Here is an 18,028-nt window from a genome sequence, read left to right as displayed (position 1 = left end):
CTTTCGTAAAGCAGGACGATACATTTTACTCAACCAAGATCAAAATTACTTAAACCGTAAAAAAATATGTAATTGTAAAAGTAAAATTGTAAAATACACTATATTTATATATATATATATATGTGTGAGATTTACCTCAGTTACATAAATTAGCGTTTAGATTTTAGAAAAACCACGTACCTCAAATTCTTCTGAGAAACCATGTTGGTTGTTGGAATAGAGCTCTCCTATATGTTTGATGAATTGCTTCACCGAGATGGCGTCCATGTCATCTGTACGCAAAGACAAAAAAACCCAAAAAAAACTGAGTTAAATATTTTTAAAATTTGCTATTTTCCTTTAAATAGTTCTTTTTTTATTTATTTATTTTTTTATCATCCCCACTTCCTGCTTAGACGTCTTAATTCCGTAGACAAAATCTCATCAAAAATTAAAAAGGCATATTTTCGAAAACAAAGGAAAAGTATTTTAAGCCATTTGCTGTTAAAAAGTCCAACACTCTTCATCGTAGGAACGAATTTAAATTTACTCTCCTTAAACGTATAGAGTTCTCCAAATGGAATGTTCTCACCGCAACTTGGAATTTAAGAGGAGAAAGTTATGAGCTCAAAAATCCTAAAGTGTCGTTTTATTGTGATGTCATCAGCGCGGCTACAAGACAAGTTTTATAGAAAAGGTATGGCGGAAATCTATTTACTAAGAAGTCAGGCTTTGGATTCACATTAGATCTAAAGTAACGATAATTCCGTAGGCGACAAATCAGACGATTATAAATCTTTATCTTTGTAAAAGGATGTTGGGCAACGAGTGTTCTCTATCAAGCAGGGTCTTACGGAACGTACCGGCTAGAAGAGTCAAGCAGCTCACGGCTATTCCTTAACTTTCTGACTATATTTGACATATTTGGGTAAGAATACCCATATAACAGAGTATAACAGAGTGTAAGAGAGTGTAACAGAGTGTAAGAGAGTATAACAGACTGTAAGAGAGTATAACAGAGTATAACAGAGTGTAAGAGAGTATAACAGAGTATAACAGAGTGTAAGAGAGTGTGTCGGCATGTAAGAAACAGAAATAAAGAGAGGAATGGAGGCGCTCAGCTGGAAAGAAATTGCTGTCTGGGTAAAGAAGCTTTAGGATGGAGTAAAAGCGATTTGTACCCAAAGGACTTTCAATAAAAATACAATTTACTGAGATCTTTTTGTCTCACAATAAGACCTGATAGCATGAATCCCTAGTTATGTTATTGATACATTTCTTAGGTTGTACGGCATAAGGTAAGTCGTCTGTTTTGTCACATACATCTCTTACATACATTTTAAATAGCATTTTAAATGCTGTTTCTATACACATTATCGGGGCTTTTAGGGCTGTAGAACCCTGCGATACCCTCATACCCAGCAAACATTCTGACCTCCTAGAAAAGAGGTGCATCAGGGGAGGAGAGAGGGGCATCAGGGGAGAGGGATCAGAGCAGGAACAGGGCCATCAGGGGAAGAGAGAGGGGCAACAGGGAAGTGAAGATGTATCAGAGGAGGAAAGATGGGCTTTAGTGAAAGAAGGAGGCATCAGGGGAGGGAAGAGGAGCCTCAAGGGAAGAAAGAGAGGCATTGGGGGAAGAAAGAGGGACACAAAATGTTTAGGAACCAAACGGATGCTAACATACAATATACATGGCCACACAATACCCTAAAACTTCTAAGGAGTTATCTGTAGACACACAAAGTCAGCGGTTTCTCTGACTACTGTCCATTCTGTGCTTGGTGTAGGATGCAATCAACTCATCGATCAAACCGTACAGGAAAAAAAATAGCTACACTCCAGGGAGTATGCGAAATGGGTCGTTTCGTAAAAGGATGTATCCTAACTTTTGGAGACCTAACATTAAGAAGTCAGCGTTAACACAATACCCCCCCCCCAACGTGTCACTAAGCCCACTAAACAAAACCCGCTCAGAATCTGACTTCATGCAACAACTTCATCCTCTGAAGGTGAACCAATTACTTTATTTCACAACAAAAAGGACACATTTAGATAAATTTGCCTTTTAACACGTGTTTTATGTCGCATGCGAAGATGTTTCGTTCCAGGTGACTGATCATCGGTAAACTCTACGGGTATCTGCGTGTTTCATTCCTCCATAACAGGAGACAATAAAACAGCTGTTGACCGCCTTCAAAATAACATTGTAGAGTCACTGAATTTAGAGAAACTTGTGTTTTTGGTCTATAGAAAAAAAAAAAAAACCTCAGAGGAATACAATGAGTATTGTAGGGAATTCCAGAAGCTCCTTTGACTTGGTACCATTTGTGGTGACAGAGTAGAGGGACAATGTGTAGTATTCCTAGAGTGAGGTCTTTTGGAGGACACACAACGATGGAGTGTGGGATGGAAGGGACATTGTTGTTATAATATCTTTAAGTCAAAATGATTAATATTTTCAGAAAAGACCAAAATATGTCAAAATAAGAAATAAAATATACTCTCTACAAGAGTTTTAAGTCGATTGAGTAGGAACTCCGCAGCAAACAACGGTATCGGCAAGTTCCGATCCTAGTCAGCTGACCTACTTAGAACCTCAAAGACTTCTCTAGATGAAAAGCATTGGAGGCTTCCAAACTTGGTCCGTTCTGGATTTGTATTAACCCTTACTAAGACCTACAGAATCTTTGGCTGGTTTTTCCCGTTTGATTTGTCTGTTGTTTCCCATCGAGATGAAGCTAATAGAAGCACCAACGATGGTATACTTGCAAATCTACGAAAGCAAATCACTCTCAGGAGAAGCTGAGTAACCGGCGGAAATTAGGGCCCCAATGGTTAGAGAAGATACAAAATATCAGCCCAGCTTCTTTGTAAATGGTTACATCTTGTGACAATCTGCAGGGATCATTGTGTCCTGTGTGGAGTTAATACAATGCGGTGAAGGTCAAAATAACAAGTCCTTCTGCTCAGTGATGGGAAACGCATCGGCGCAAAGAAAATCGTTTAGGGATTCTTTTTTCTCCCCTTTCTAATAGTTTCAAAGGTCCGGCGTTCAATCATCGTTACAACCTGTTACATTTAACCAAGAAGGAACATCCTTGAGTGGATACAATAGTTACAAACGCGATGGAACAACACAGCTGTGAGAACGTGTTATGAAAACCATCCATTCCCAAGATAATGACGAACGTTCCAGGAGAAGAACATTTTAGCAAAGTATAAAAAAAGGAAATAACGTGACATACAACTCCTATTAGACTCATCCAACAACAGCCGGAGAAAGAGCGAGACCCAAACAAAAAAGCTGGCAAGACAAAGAAAACATAAGAGTAAGAGCTTCTCCTCCTCGAAGAGCTGAGATGGCCCTGTGATTTACTGCACTGAGAGGATGGTAGATAAATGGAACAGCCTCCCAGCAGAAGTGGTAGAGGGTAATACAGTGAGGGTATTAAACATGCATGGGATAGACATATGGCTCCTGAATCTAAGACGAGACCAACGACTGATGAAGGTTTGAGTCTTTACAGCAGGAGAAACGGGCGACTAGACGAGGGCCGGATGGGGCCGATCTGCCAGCAGGCTCTGTGTTACAGTGAAACACGTTAATAATGTTAAGTAATTCATTCCGTCCCAAATCCCAAAAATGGCGTTTTGTGGTCCGATAGCAGCGATATTTAAACATCATTAAATATTAATTCCTTACATTGAGGAACACAAAACACACCGAGGCGCGAACCCCGACTTCAAATCCCAGACTAAAGACGGACTGCAGAGGGCAGAACGTTCCGCGGAGTCGCAACTTTCAAACAGCTTGGAATTCCGAGATCATAATCCCGTTCTGGTCGAGAATCAAATCTTCTACTTTTCCCCCCAAACTTTGTATTTTCTATGCACAGCGAGCTTGGCCGGCGTATGATTATTCAGACAAAGGAGCCGAGATAGAGGAGGATCGATACTTTCTGCCTCGTCTGATGAAACAGTCGATAGGAACGGCCGTGAGAATTTTAATTATAGGTGGGACAAAGACGCTGTCACGCTGGGAAGGCAGCGGCTAATTAGCGGCGTTCCTTATATTTAGGGATATGAACATAGGAGGGACGGCGTATTGTTAAGGAGACCCTTTTAACCCATTGAGGGACAACATTTCACACGACTTCTTCAATACACACGCACCTTATGCATCACATCATAGAAACATACAGACTGCCAGCAGATCGGCCCCATTCGGCCCCACGTCTAGTCTGCCTGTTTCTCCTGCTGTAAAGACTCAAACCTTAATCAGCCGTTGGTCTCGTCTTAGATTCAGGAGCCGTATGTCTATCCCATGCATGTTTAACCCCCTCACTGTATTACCCTCTACCACCTCTGCTGGGAGGTTCTTCCGCTAATCTACCACCCTCTCGGTAACATCTAGACATAGTCTAGACCCTTAGATTCTTTATCACGTTCCTTATCACTAGGAATCAAATAAATTCATTCCCTGGGACTTGAAATCCACATAAAAAGCCAACAAATCTCATAAATGAAACCATTTTTATTCCATACTTAGAATAATTAGACAAAACTAAGCTCTATAGGAAAATAGTCATGTTGACAGTTTAACCAAAACTAAATAAATTCACCAAAAGATTATTTTTTTTTTTAATTAGGGAAATTGATTTTTTTTTTTTGGGAGATATTTAGTTCCGAATCACCCTTCGAGGAAGTTGAACTGTAGCATTCTCTAACAAACTTCCTGTCCTTAAGTCCCTCCCTCAAACCTTACAAAGGCTGTCTGGACCAATCAACAACAACCAGCAACTTAACAATAGGGGAGAGATAATGCAACGGGGGGGGGGGTAATTATACAGGGCTGATAATTGTACAGTATCCATGAGCTGATTAAATTTATATCCAGTGTCCCTTAAATAATGATCTCTGGGGCCCCAGAACCTAGTCCTACCCCTTGGGGCCCTAGGCAGGAAGCTGTATAAGTAATTCCGTACACTGAGAGTAGTAATAAAATCACTTTATAGGAGTATCGCGACGCTATTAATGGTTTAATAATTGGGACAAATTATTTCAGGGGGTGCGGTTAGAGGCGTGGCTGGAGGCAGGATTTTACTTTGGGGTCCAAAAAGGGACTGGCCAAGCGAAACCGGGACACCTGGCAAGTATGCGTCCTCCAGCTATGCGCACCATCGAAATACGGTACCTGGAATGGGGATGAAGGGGATATTCTCATTGGGAATGACACGAGGGGAGCTGCTGTCTTCCACATAAAAGTGAGCCGTCTGGAAACACTTCCTGCGGGGGGGAAAAAAAAGATGTTTTAATTACACAACAAATAACCCAAACAATAACACCCCCCCCAATCATCATATAAAACATTCACCGGTAACAGCCACTAAATGACACATTAAAAAGGGGGCTTAGTATTAAGTAACCCAATTACTACGGCCATAAAGGAGTTAATTTTTTACATTTTTTTATATATTTTTTTGGGACTGCTACGTTCCACTTAAATAAATGTCAAAAATACTTTTTTTTTAAACATGCGGAAAACTTTGCACAAGAATATTATAAAAATAATTAAAAAAAAACTGTAAATAATTCCGAAAGAAAGTGTGAGCTCTTACGGTTGAGTTCAACCACACAGCTGTCGGCAATGATAAAAAAAAAAAAAAAAAAAGACAACACGGAGTCACAGAAACAACACGAGATGCAGAACGTTAAGGCCCCGGACGTCCATGTGCATGAAAAGAGGGGAAAAAAAAGGGGCCGAGGGAGGAAGGCGAGGGAGGAAAGCAGCGGGAACGGGGGGGATGCAGGCGATTTACCTGTACTTAATGCAAAGGAGAGAGCAAAGGCTGGTCATCTTATACAAGACGCCGAGCAGCAAGGCAAGCAGTCTCTGCATGGTGAGACCGAGGAGGCTCGCCTCTGCAGCGTCACGGCTCATTGCTGTGCATTTAGGGGCCGGAGCTGAATATTTAATGAACACGTCCCAGTGTGCGAGCTTTTGTGGCGAGGAGGGGGGGGTCTTTTCCTCGGCTGCCTGCAGATCCTCACAATAGCCTTTAACATGCAAGAGTGAACCTTGGTGTCCCCTGCGACGCCGTAATACACTGCTTTCCAGCACCTGTACCCGGGGGAGGGGGTAATAAATAAACCACCCCCCATTTATTGTTATAAAAAATATCTATCCAAGACAAAAAAATGCTGAAAAAAATAGTTTTGAAGGAAAATTTTCAAACATTATCTGAATTAGAATTTTTAAAAGAAATATAAAAAATATAAAAACTCATACTGTATAGAAAAAAAATGAAGGATCACAATATATCCGGCTTGGGGGGGAGAAGACAGAGAGGAGAGAGAGGGGGGGACATTTAAATACTTAAAGGGATTTAACAAAGTACAGGAGGGAAATTTATTTCAAAGGAGGAGAGAAGTTACAACAAGAGACCGGAATCTAACACTAGAGCGTCAGAGACTGAGATGGAATGGAAGGAATGTTACTTCACTCAGAGGGTGGTAGATACGTGGAACAGCCTCCCAGCAGAGGTGGTAGAGGGTAATACAGCGAGGGGATTAAACATGCATGGGATAGACATACGGCTCCTGAATCTAAGACGAGACCAACGACTGATTAAGGTTTGAGTCTTTACAGCAGGAGAAACGGGCGACCAGACGGGGGCCGATCTGGCAGTAAATTCTATATTCCCATCCCGTGCTACAACTTCTCTTTAAAAAGGATTGAAGAATTTTAGGAATTATAATTCAGTTATTTTGTTGCCGTATCAAAAGCCATCTTAAGAAATACATTGTATCGCGTGTAATAAATTCCAGCGGAACTGAAAGATATTTCCTTTAACTATTTATGAACCAGGGGAGTAACAATTACATCGCGTATCCCAGCCGGAGAAGAGATATTTTTTTTTTAATTATTATTTGTTTTCAAAGTTAAAAATCAAATTGTGAACAAAAAGAGAACCAAAGATTGGAAATGCAGATGATGTAAAGTACAGCTCTCCAACCCCCCTCCTGGCTGGCTGAGCATGATGGGAGTGATAGCGCCAAAGAGCTTGCATATCTCAGTTTGATAATCCGTCGGCGAGATAAATAGAGCCATAATTACTGTGCAGTCACATATAAAGTGCCTCGCGAGCGCGGGTTGATACAGAGGGCGTTTTATGTGTCTCAGCGCAGAACCTCGAGATAAAGACCAACTGCTGTGTGTGCGAGACAGACCTCCTTTACCATTCACCAGGCGGGAGAGCAAAAAAAGAATACTATCTGCGGCCATTATGACGGGAGTCGGAAGGCTTCTGCGAGAAGGGAATCACGGGAAAGGGAAAATATTGACATCGCAGCAAAGTTATTTCAGATAAAGTGCAACAATGTATTGCACATTCCCCATTCAGGGTGGTAGTTAAGTGGAACAGCCTCCCAGCAGAAGCGGCAGATGGGATAGACATACGGCTCCTGAATCTAAGACGAGACCAACAACTGATTATGGTTTGAGTCTTTACAGCAGGAGAAACGGGCGACTAGACAGGCAGGGCTTAATTAATATTTTAAGTGGAACAGCACCTTTATCCCAAAGATCCCAAATACATATATTTCATATGTAATATTTTAGAACTTAATGAATTTTCAGAGCATCGAGCCAAGTAACCGTTTGTGGTGGTTTGGTGAAATTTGGCATATAAGGTGTTAATTACCCTTTGAGGGTTTTTTTTCCCGGGGGTAGGGGGCTATACTCGTCAAGCCTCCTGACCCAGATTATACAACCCCAGGGCAACGAGAGGGAACCGAATGAATCAGAAATCCCGAAGCTCCTCCGGAGACAAAGCTGGAAATCCTTCCTTGTGCTGAACCCCGAAGATAAATCAATACGGCCGCAGTGATTTCCGATAAGAGCCCCCCCGGGGGGGCAATTGTGTGTCGGGTCACTGCCCGTTATGACATTCCGTCTCCTCGCTGTAATTCTAACACTTTTACTATCATTTATTTATAAAGTGCCAACGAATCCCATACAGGGGGCAATAAAAACGCAAAAAGCAGGTGTGGAGCGGAACCGGATTTAATAATCTCAGAATAATGGCCATTATCAGTAAAAATAAATAAAAAATAAATAAAATTAAATCTGTTTTTTCTAAAGAGGTCTTGAATGATATATTTTAAGGTAACAGAAACTATAATTAAGGAGGGTGTTAAATCCCATAAAACCAACTGAATGGAAAAAATATGCCCAAAATTAGCTTTACGCTCTATGGACGGGTAGAAGTAGGTCGAAGCGAAGGAACCGGACCCATATCTGCAATAAAAATAAAATAAAGCCATGATAGCCTATTAGCAGACACCTAATTTTAATTTATTTGAAGAATGATGGGGTAGCAGGTGGGCTTCTGGGTCATTTGGGACGGTTGGTAGCCATTTATCGGCTGCCGGTGCCGGCCGGACACATCTGTGAATGAATCCCGGGGGATACTTTGTAATCCTTCGGGGGTCACGCGTGGTTATCAGTCCCCAATCAGGCCACGCGAGGTCTCTGAAACAAAGCGGATTTCTGGATAATGATAACGACGCCTCGTTTGTGGGGCAAGAAGAATGCGGTTTTCTTTGGCTAGTAATCTGAATTAGTTAGCGAGATGATAGACCAGAAGGTCCATCGATAACCTTTGGGAGAAGATCAGAGCATTCCAACCAAAGTCGTCAATATTGTCGATTGGAGGGTTTGGCCAACGTGTACAAAAAATCCTATTACATCCTAAAAAAAAAAAAAAAAAAAAACCTCTAATTTTAGCCATTTAGCCATTCTTTAGTCCAAGAATCAGAAGGAGCCCCCCCAAAATTCACTTTCCAGTTTAGGTTGGTTATTTAAACTAAGGATAAAAACATCTAAAAGGGTATTTTTGCGGTTTAATTTAAAATGACGGGGGCTATAGAATATAACAGCCAATGGTAGACGTGATTTACTTTGTTAAAGTTTAATTGGAATTTTGCTGTAATAAAAAGTTGAATATTTGCAGTTATAAAATTTGGAGTTTCCAATCCAATTCCAAGATGGCAGACAAAAAGCAGATTACGGCCATCAGAAAATGAAGACTTCCGCAAAAGGGAAGAGCTAAGGCGTCCTCTACGGGGAAAGCCTCTCTCCTGTTTTTCCAGTCGAGGGAGAGGGTGTGCAAGGAGGCTCTGCGCTATTGCGGAAGCGCTCCGGGAGGCCTGGTTAACAGAGCTGATATCGGGGTAAAGCGGGGGGCCAAGAACGAAGACAGAAGAACGAGGAGAGGCAAGAGAAGAAGCAGGCGCTGCGGAAAAATGTGTGAGAGAGCGTGAGAAGCTGCAATCGTGAAAGAGTATGAGTGTGTGTGAGTGTGTGTGTGTGAGTGTGTGTGAGTATGTGTGAGTGTGTGTGAGTATGTGTGAGTGTGTGTGAGTGTGTGTGAGTGTGTGTGAGTGAGAAGTAAAAAAACAAAGAAATGGAAACATTCTGAGCACTCTCCTCCGTTCTCATTTGTTTCGTTGGGGTCCCTCCTTGTTTTCCCCCAAATTCTTAAGAATTACCTAAATTGGTGAATTTCGTTAAAATGTGTCTGATGGCCTGTGGATGTTTGAGCCGTCCAGCCTGGATTTGTAGGAATTAGGGTCAGATTGTAGCTTTACATCCAATTTGCGGTGGCAAAAAGATCTTCAATTTCAAGTAGAAACCCAAATGGAAGCCCCCGAAGCGCAGGATCGTCTCCCGGCCAAGTCTTTCGCTGAACTAAAACCGCATCACAATCCCCGATGAATAACGACCGGCCGGCTGAAGTTTTACACATAAGGATATCCAACTCGCAGGCAGGAATACTAAAAGGATGCGGCGGCCCCTCGACGCGAGAAGACGGACAGACCCGATTACCGAAACGCTTGCGCCAATAAATCGGAGGCAGACATTTAATGTTATGTGAAAAGCCTCTGCAGCCTCCGAGATACACAACGCGAGTCTGTACAACGCGCAATGTATTAAAAAAAAAGCCCACAATTTATGGGGCGCCGATTGTTTGCTCCCGTTATTTGACCTTCCTATTATGTTTTTTGTTTAATTGACTGTCCCTTTCCTACCGGCCGTAAAAAGCATCTGCTCTGCAAAAGTTAATTTGGAATATTATGACATAACTCCTCTGCCGCGGGAGTCGTTTGCCGCCTCGCGGACAGACCGGCAAATCACATTCACGAGACGCAGGTTTTGTTTTGGGTTCCAAAAAATAAATAAAACAAATCGGAACAAAAGAGGGACGTGGAATGTTTCAGATTCTGGATACATCAGAATGTCTATAGGGAGGGCTATATGAGGTCATGGCTTATGGGGGGGAGGGGATAATTTTAATCAATTGGCTTGGGAATATTGGATGTATGGGTAACACAATGCAATGCGGCACTTGGTTAAACCTGTATTCTGATCTAACTATACATGGTACAGGGCAGGCTCCTCCGTGATGGAGGGAGACCTCTAGATGTCCACACGGCTTAGTGAATACACCACTGTGTCTGACATCATACCTTCTGTTCAGTATAAGTTATGATGTCATGACGAATGTGTTCGCTCTTATCAGATGCAGGTCCAGCATCCACCAAGCTGTCAACGTTCTAGAATAAGAAAGAATAAATCCCACCCTAAATAAATCCTCCTTCCGCGGCCCTTGATGTTCAGGAGAGAGACAGCATTGCCTTGGGTTTGACCCAATGGGATTCGGTGTTGTACGGACGAGTCTTTTATCTGCAGTAAAGCTGAAGAACCAGACTGTAGCCGGAAGAAGCCCCCGCGGGGCATTAAGCTGCATTCGTAATAAACACATTTTACGAGCCGATACCTTCTTGGAAAATATTGGTCTTCATTCTTCGCGTGACCTCGTATAAATCCTCAATTAAAGGACAGCAAAGTCCCCCCAGCGTTTACGAGAGGTTGCAGAGACCGAGATGAAGATGAAATTGGTTTTTATGGTAGGAACGGTCCGAAAGTCCCCCCTGGTTTTCCTGCTTCTTGGCGATCAGTCCCGTTATCCGCCTGCCGCGAATCCCTGATCCTCGGAGCTCTGGACTCCCAATAATAAAAGCAAAAAAAATAAATAAATAATAATAAAAAAAAATCGACGGATCCTGGAGATTTTCGGATTGAACTCTCGGAGGAAACGTTCCTGGTAACTTTGTAACCTGCTGCACCTCTAATGAACGGCCGGCCCGAGACGCGGCAGATAAACCATTTGCGTTCAGCGTCTGGGAAGGTCGGCTGAGCTTGGTGCTGGTTTAATAGAGGTCGCCGGGGACTCGTGAAGTTTAATTGCACAGGTAATGCAATGTCTGTTGGTTCATTTATATAATGGGATGTCTGTCCCTACCTTTCATGCTGCTGTTCTATTTTTCAACAGGTCAAGCATAACTGCTGAGAGATCGGCCCCATCCGGCCCTTTCTAGTCTGCCCGTTTCTCCTGTTGTAAAGACTCAAACCTTAATCAGTCGTTGGTCTCGTCTTAGATTCAGGAGCCGTATGTCTATCCCATGCATGTTTAATCACCTCACTGTATTACCCTCTACCACCTCTGCTGGGAGGCTGTTCCGCTTATCTACCACCTACCCATAAAATACAACTTTCTTCCATTCCAAGTCTCTGTAAATGACTACTGTAGCTGGAAATGGCTGATTTTTAATGGAATCTCTTCATAGGTGTACAGAGGCCCTTTATCACTCCCATCACTCCTGTGTCCCAATGGCCCTTTATCACTCCCATCACTCCTGTGTTCCAATGACCCTTTATCACTCCCATCACTCCTGGGTTCCAATGGCCCTTTATCACTCCCATCACTCCTGTGTTCCAATGGCACGTTGTGTTCTCGGTTCCAAGTTTAAGTTTAAAAGGATAATTGATGGTTAGAAACCCTTTTGTAATTATGTTACAGCCAGAAATGTCCTCGTTTTCCACAAAAACAGCTCAGAGACCCCAAACCTTTGAGCGGTGGTCGAGTACTTCTAACGTGGTGACAGCTTTGTGAATTAGCTCAGGGCAGGGATTTATCCCACTGTCTCCCAATCCCCGGATACAGACTTTATGCTCCTTCTGCCGCCGGCGATTTGCATGCGAAAAGCTTTCCGAACCTCATTCGGTTGCTACATAGAAATGCAGGCGATGAGACCCCCCCCCCCGTGCGTTCTAATATCTATATTTCACGACAAACTGCCGACCGGCCTCGGAATTGGCGTTTCAGACGAGGGGTTTTTCATTCCAAGACAGCGTAGAGTGGAATATAACGTGCAGTCGGCCCCCTTACATACCGCGTGTGCGGCGAAGGTGTTACACGCGTGTGCGATATCTTAACAGCTGCAGCTGTGTTTCTGCAAATCTCCTCTCCGAATGTAAACACATTAACTCTGCATAAACACCTTGATTTAATAGGGACGGCGATGCAGCGGCGGCTGGCGACTTCAAAACAGACATCCGCATCTGTTCTTTTGAAATATAATAACCTCACGGAGATAAAGGAGCTGCATACCTCCCAGCTGTCCCTGTTCTCGGGGGACAGTCCCTCTATAGAACCCAGATTCTACCTGCCCCCCCCCCACACACTTTCAAGTTTTTTTTGTCATTTGATGACCGGATCTACAACTCACGATCCGGGTTCTAAACGGGTCGCATCGCTTTCATCTGCCGTTTATAATGAGAAAGTCTGGTGCTAAGTTGGAAAAAATGGTCTTATCACCATAGCAACAAACATACCGGTCCAATCAGCAGGCACATACTATTGGTTCCTCTGGTGGTAAACATTTATTTTCCGATACAATGTATAAATATGCTGACATTGTTTAGAATGTGTCTGTACGGTATGTTTATATATTCTACACGATAATTATGATGTCATCTAAGAGGTTTAGTGATATCATTGTAACCAGTCACTTGGATCTTGCTTATTTTTTATTTTTTTTTTAGTTGCTTACGGGAAGATATAACAAAAAAAAAAAAGAGCAGTCGAAAGAGTGCCCGGCTTACTTAATGCCTGCGCATGCTTCAAAAGACATAAAAATTTCTAAATGCCAGATGTGATGTAAAATAAGATCATTCATAAAGACCGCTAATCGTGTCTGACTGAGCGGAATGACATGTTAGACTACATAACCCGAGCGCAAATCAAACCCCCCCCCCCCCTCAACCCTTTAAAATAGAAGAAAAGGTTGACATTTAAATTAGTTTGGAAAAACTGAATGCTGGGAACTTTTCAGACACGGAGAAAACGTACCCTGGAACCGAGTCAACAGAAATTAAACAGAAAGCAAAAAGCTCTGTGCCAAGCACGGGGGGGGGGGCGCTTTCCTCCCCCCCTCCGGGCACGGAAAAAAGTAACCCTTCGTTTGTCAAGTCAACAGACCAATCGAAGAAGAATCGTTTCGACTGTTAAGTTAAATGGTCAGTAATAATCAAACGTTTGGGGTCACTGTTTTCATGGAAGTGATAAAGGAGTGATGGGAGGAACACAGGAGTGATGGGAGTGATAAAGGGCCATTGGAACACAGGAGTGATGGGAGTGATAAAGGGCCATTGGAACACAGGAGTGATGGGAGTGATAAAGGGCCATTGGAACACAGGAGTGATGGGAGTGATAAAGGGCCATTGGAACACAGGAGTGATGGGAGTGATAAAGGGCCATTGGAACACAGGAGTGATGGGAGTGATAAAGGGCCATTGGAACACAGGAGTGATGGGAGTGATAAAGGGCCATTGGAACACAGGAGTGATGGGAGTGATAAAGGGCCTCTGTACGCCTATGAAGAGATTCCATTAAAAATCATCCGTTTCCAGCTACAATAGTCATTTACAACATTAACCCCGTCTCCACTGGATTCGATTTTCTTTCAAAAACAAGGACATTTCTTAGCGACCCCAAACCTTTGAACGTTTTTTTTTTTATCCAGACCATCCCTGCTCTTTAATTCATTGGTAATGCAACATTTTGCCAGAGAGTCGGTTTTCAGTGACAATCTTTGTATGGGTTCCCATAAAACCAGGAGTAAAATTGTGAGATTAGATTCTTAAATGGGAACCGTTACCATCACACCTTTTAGCATCACTACTATAATGTATTTGCATGATCAGCGTCCACAAAATGGGAAAAGCAAAATAATCGGGGAGCAACCGTCATTCAGATTTTGGGAACAGAAAGTCAAAAAGGCCGCTCCCAAGGTATTCGGACAACCTGGCTCTCTAATATATACCGGTACATATTACTTATAACATCATGACACATCTTCGTTAGATAAACTCAACCATAACATGTAAGATTTGGGAAAGTGACAAAGCCGCTTTAAACGTCAGCTGGTAACAAGTTCTGTAATCATTAACAGCCATTTTAACCCAAAAACCATTTTTGTATCAAAAATTGTAAAGAAATATCTTACCTCCAGTAAACCAGCACAGCAATCAGAAGTATCAGACACAACAACGTTAAGGCCGAAACCACCACCAGTGGTATGATCCACTCCATCTTGTTGGGACCCGGTCGGCTTGCCATGCTGGAGTTATGGTGGGCTGTAACGGAAATTGACAGTAATATAGAATGATATGAATGAAATTTACTGATGTATCAAGAAACATAAAAAAAAAACAAACGTCAACAAATCAAATATAAACAAAAAAAAGCCAACATTGTTTGTATTCGAAGGATACAAATACAATGCCTTCCAGCTGAGAAGAAATGAGTAAGAAGCATGTAGAGACTTACAGCCAGCTGGAAAACCAGTTCTCTCCGGATTTTTTACTTAAAAATTATTATTTTTCTTAGAGAATATATTCCAATTCTGTTGTGAAATTCCTAAAAATAAAACGTATAAAAAAAAAAAAAAAGTAGGTCTCATCCACCAAAGTCATCCATTGACTTACGAGAGTGAAAAATTGAGATTCTTTCTCTGAGTCATCCTCAAATGATACACTTTACCCTTAAAAACAATCTGGCCGGAATGTACTTTCAAGAAGAAAAGAAAGAAAACTGTAAAGAAAGAGTAACCGCTCAGACCAGATACATTTACCCTTTAATGTTTCCGGCCTCTACATTTTTTTTTATTTTTTTTTCTACATTTATAAACTTGCAAAGCGTGTGAAGGTCAGACTGTAGGAAAATTATACTGGAAATCATTGGGAGTCACTGGTATATTGGCCATAAATTTAATGGAAGTCAAGGCTGAACACAATAAAAAGAAGGTGAGAAAAAAGAAAATTAGGAGATGCAATTGTTTGGTTAAAAAGATAAAAAAGAAAAAAAAAATTATTATATATATAAAAAAAATAAAAATTTATGATATAAAAAAAAATATAAAAAAGTTTATTATATATAAAAAATAATAAATATAAAAAAACGTAAAAAAGTTTATTATATATAAAAAAATGTAAAAAATATATAAAAAAATAAAAAATAAAATAAGGATGTATACATTATTCACTCACACTGGAGTTTCACACATGCAGAAATTTACATGCAGAGTAATTAAGGAAAAATAAAACGCCAGCGAAGGACAAAGGACGGATCGCATTAAGATTATGGCCTGACGAGTATTTCTCTCTCACCAAATGGAAGTGGCTTTATTTCACTCCGCGTAACTGCATACGGTGCAATAAAAGTCACTGCCAATATCATTAAATCAAGGCATTGCCGTAGTGAAAGGTTAAAGCCGCCCGTGCCTCGCGCAATCCTCGCTACTGCAGACTATCTCACGCTTTAAAGAAAAGCGAATAAATAGGAGAGAAAGAAGAAATCATTCCGCGACCGGTTATATCTCATCTAGGAAAGTTATTATGGGTAATTAGTAATAGACAGTACAGTTAATAAAATATGTTTTTTTTTTAATTTAATTTATTCAGTGCAAATTACAAACAATTATATAAGTAGGGGATGCTTTACGGGCTGCTCCTGACTCAACTTGTCACATAATTGTATCTAATATATATATATTTTTTTTTGTTTAAATATTTTTTTTTTTTTTTAATGATTCCGTATTGAAAAGAAGAGGCCCCCCATTTATTTTCATTTACGGAGTTCAGAAGAACTATTTATTAAGAATATAAGAGGGAAAATGGATTCTTCTTCCGGAGTTGCGCTTTATGAAGCCATTTAAAAACGGGGTTTATTGGCTGTGTCTGTAGCGGCGAGCTCTCGATGAAGTTGTATCGTTGTTGATATATCTAACAGGGTCGGCAAACGTAAGGTATATCTCCCTAGGCAGACGCAACGGCCGCCCGTTTGTTTGATTTTCTGTTTTTTTTTTCTTTTTTGGTATTTTCCCGTTAAGCTTGAGTGTGCGTGAGTTCCAGGAATGGAACCCTCTGGGATATTTTTAAGGGAGGTTATAAATTGGGAGGAGACCCTACTGGTCCCAATGTATGTATAGCAGCACCAGGGCGTATCACCCGGCAAACGTTCATCATGATGGCCCCTGATTCTGATGCATTGAGCGTTCCTATTGGCCACAGCGCGCATGATGTCACCCTAGCCAACAGGAAGCCGCTACCGATGATGACATTTGTTGCAAATTTTTTGTCCCGCTTTACAGAAAGAGGTAAAAGTAGCATTTTATTTAATAAATAAAAATAGTTTCTCTATAATGTAGGTTTTCATTCATACTGGTATTCCTTTACAGCAAAATGGTTCAAGGAAAGACTGAGCATTTTATTTAAACATCTTTTTCTATTTAATTTTTAGGAGATGAAAATGACACATTTTAAAGACTATTAAATGGAGAGTATAATCATGTTTTTAATCTCATTCAACTTTAAACGCCGCGTTTATGAGCGTAGTGCTTAAATTTCTCATGGGTGCCAGTTTGCATTAAAATACACACTTTAACGGCAGCGTTATCTCCATTATATTCAATATTCAATATATTCTGGTTGTGAACCACTCGGGATAGAAACACAATTGGGGGGCATCTGTGCATACGCGGGCGAGGGCATAGGGAGCCGCAATTCCTATGCTTTTCCCTCTTGGACTCTAGACCCAATTGCTGGTGTGGATAAGTGAGACAAATTAAATTCACATTATAGATATATATATATATATACATATATATACACAATACTGGTAATATATATATATATATATATATATATATATATATATATATATTTATATAAAAATAATAATAAGTAAGTGAATTTATCCAATTATCTATAAGTCTCTGGCATACATAAGGTTAATCATTTATGTATATATATCATAAACAAAATGCGGTTTGTGCAATTTTTTCATAGAAAAGGTTATTCTGTCTCTGGCGTTAAGCCCGTCATTAAAAAGAATCCTGCACTAAAATAAAAGAAGTTACTTTCGCTAATTAACGCTGCCTTAGAAAACGCACTGAGCTTTTCTTTCCCTCGCCTCTTCTCGGCGAGGATGACACCGGCTGCTAACGACGTACGCGCATAAGTTGATACAATATATACATTAGTGATGCGTAGGGTTACCAGCGCAGAGGAAAGGGTTAATATTCCAAGCACATAGCTTATTATCGCCACTAAAAGGCACGTCATCCCCCCATTTCTGTCCATCCCAATTAAATGTAGTAGAGCGAAGACTCCGCGCTTGTTGTCCATAGGATAAAACGAAACATCGCTGGAATAAGCGGAAGCGGCCATTTATACAATTAGATTTTAGTTACATTAATAGGTTTAAGCTAAATTATTATTTCTGGCCGAAAATGTATATAAAAGCATCAACGGAAGAAACCCGAGTCGGCATCATGTAATCCAGTATGTTTATTTTATTATTATTATTATTATTTTTATTATTATTATTATTATTATTATTTATTATTTTTTTATGCACCTCAATCATTCAAGAGTTGATTGTTTTATATATAAATTATACATTGAATATATGAAAAATATTTTGAAATCAAATAAAAGTGTCCTTGGCAACTGCGGTGGTTCGTTTGCACGCGAGGGGCAACTTGATAATGCTACAGCGGTAATGGGGTGGGCAAAATAAACACCCTGTGGCCCCGTGCTGCATGCATACACCTGTTCTACCAGGTAATTGGGAGATAA

The 18,028-nt window shown here is 40.9% G+C and overlaps 1 protein-coding gene across 2 annotated transcripts in view; it reads right to left on the bottom strand.

Moving 5' to 3' along the window:
- Positions 1 to 18,028, bottom strand: part of PTPRG (protein tyrosine phosphatase receptor type G) — a 179,534-nt gene that overhangs the window by 20,749 nt on the left and 140,757 nt on the right. For both annotated transcript variants that reach the window (XM_053470206.1, XM_053470205.1), the window contains 3 exons: positions 14,395 to 14,524; positions 5,177 to 5,268; positions 181 to 272 (listed from right to left, as the gene is read on the bottom strand). In XM_053470206.1, the coding sequence (XP_053326181.1) occupies positions 181 to 272; positions 5,177 to 5,268; positions 14,395 to 14,524 (314 nt within the window). The remainder of the gene's footprint in view (positions 1 to 180; positions 273 to 5,176; positions 5,269 to 14,394; positions 14,525 to 18,028) is intronic.

The sequence above is a fragment of the Spea bombifrons genome, chromosome 6 (assembly GCF_027358695.1).
Source record: "Spea bombifrons isolate aSpeBom1 chromosome 6, aSpeBom1.2.pri, whole genome shotgun sequence".
Taxonomy (NCBI): domain Eukaryota; kingdom Metazoa; phylum Chordata; class Amphibia; order Anura; family Pelobatidae; genus Spea; species Spea bombifrons.
The sequence above is the reverse complement of the archived record's forward strand: the minus strand, read 5'-3'. Positions and strand labels throughout refer to the sequence as shown.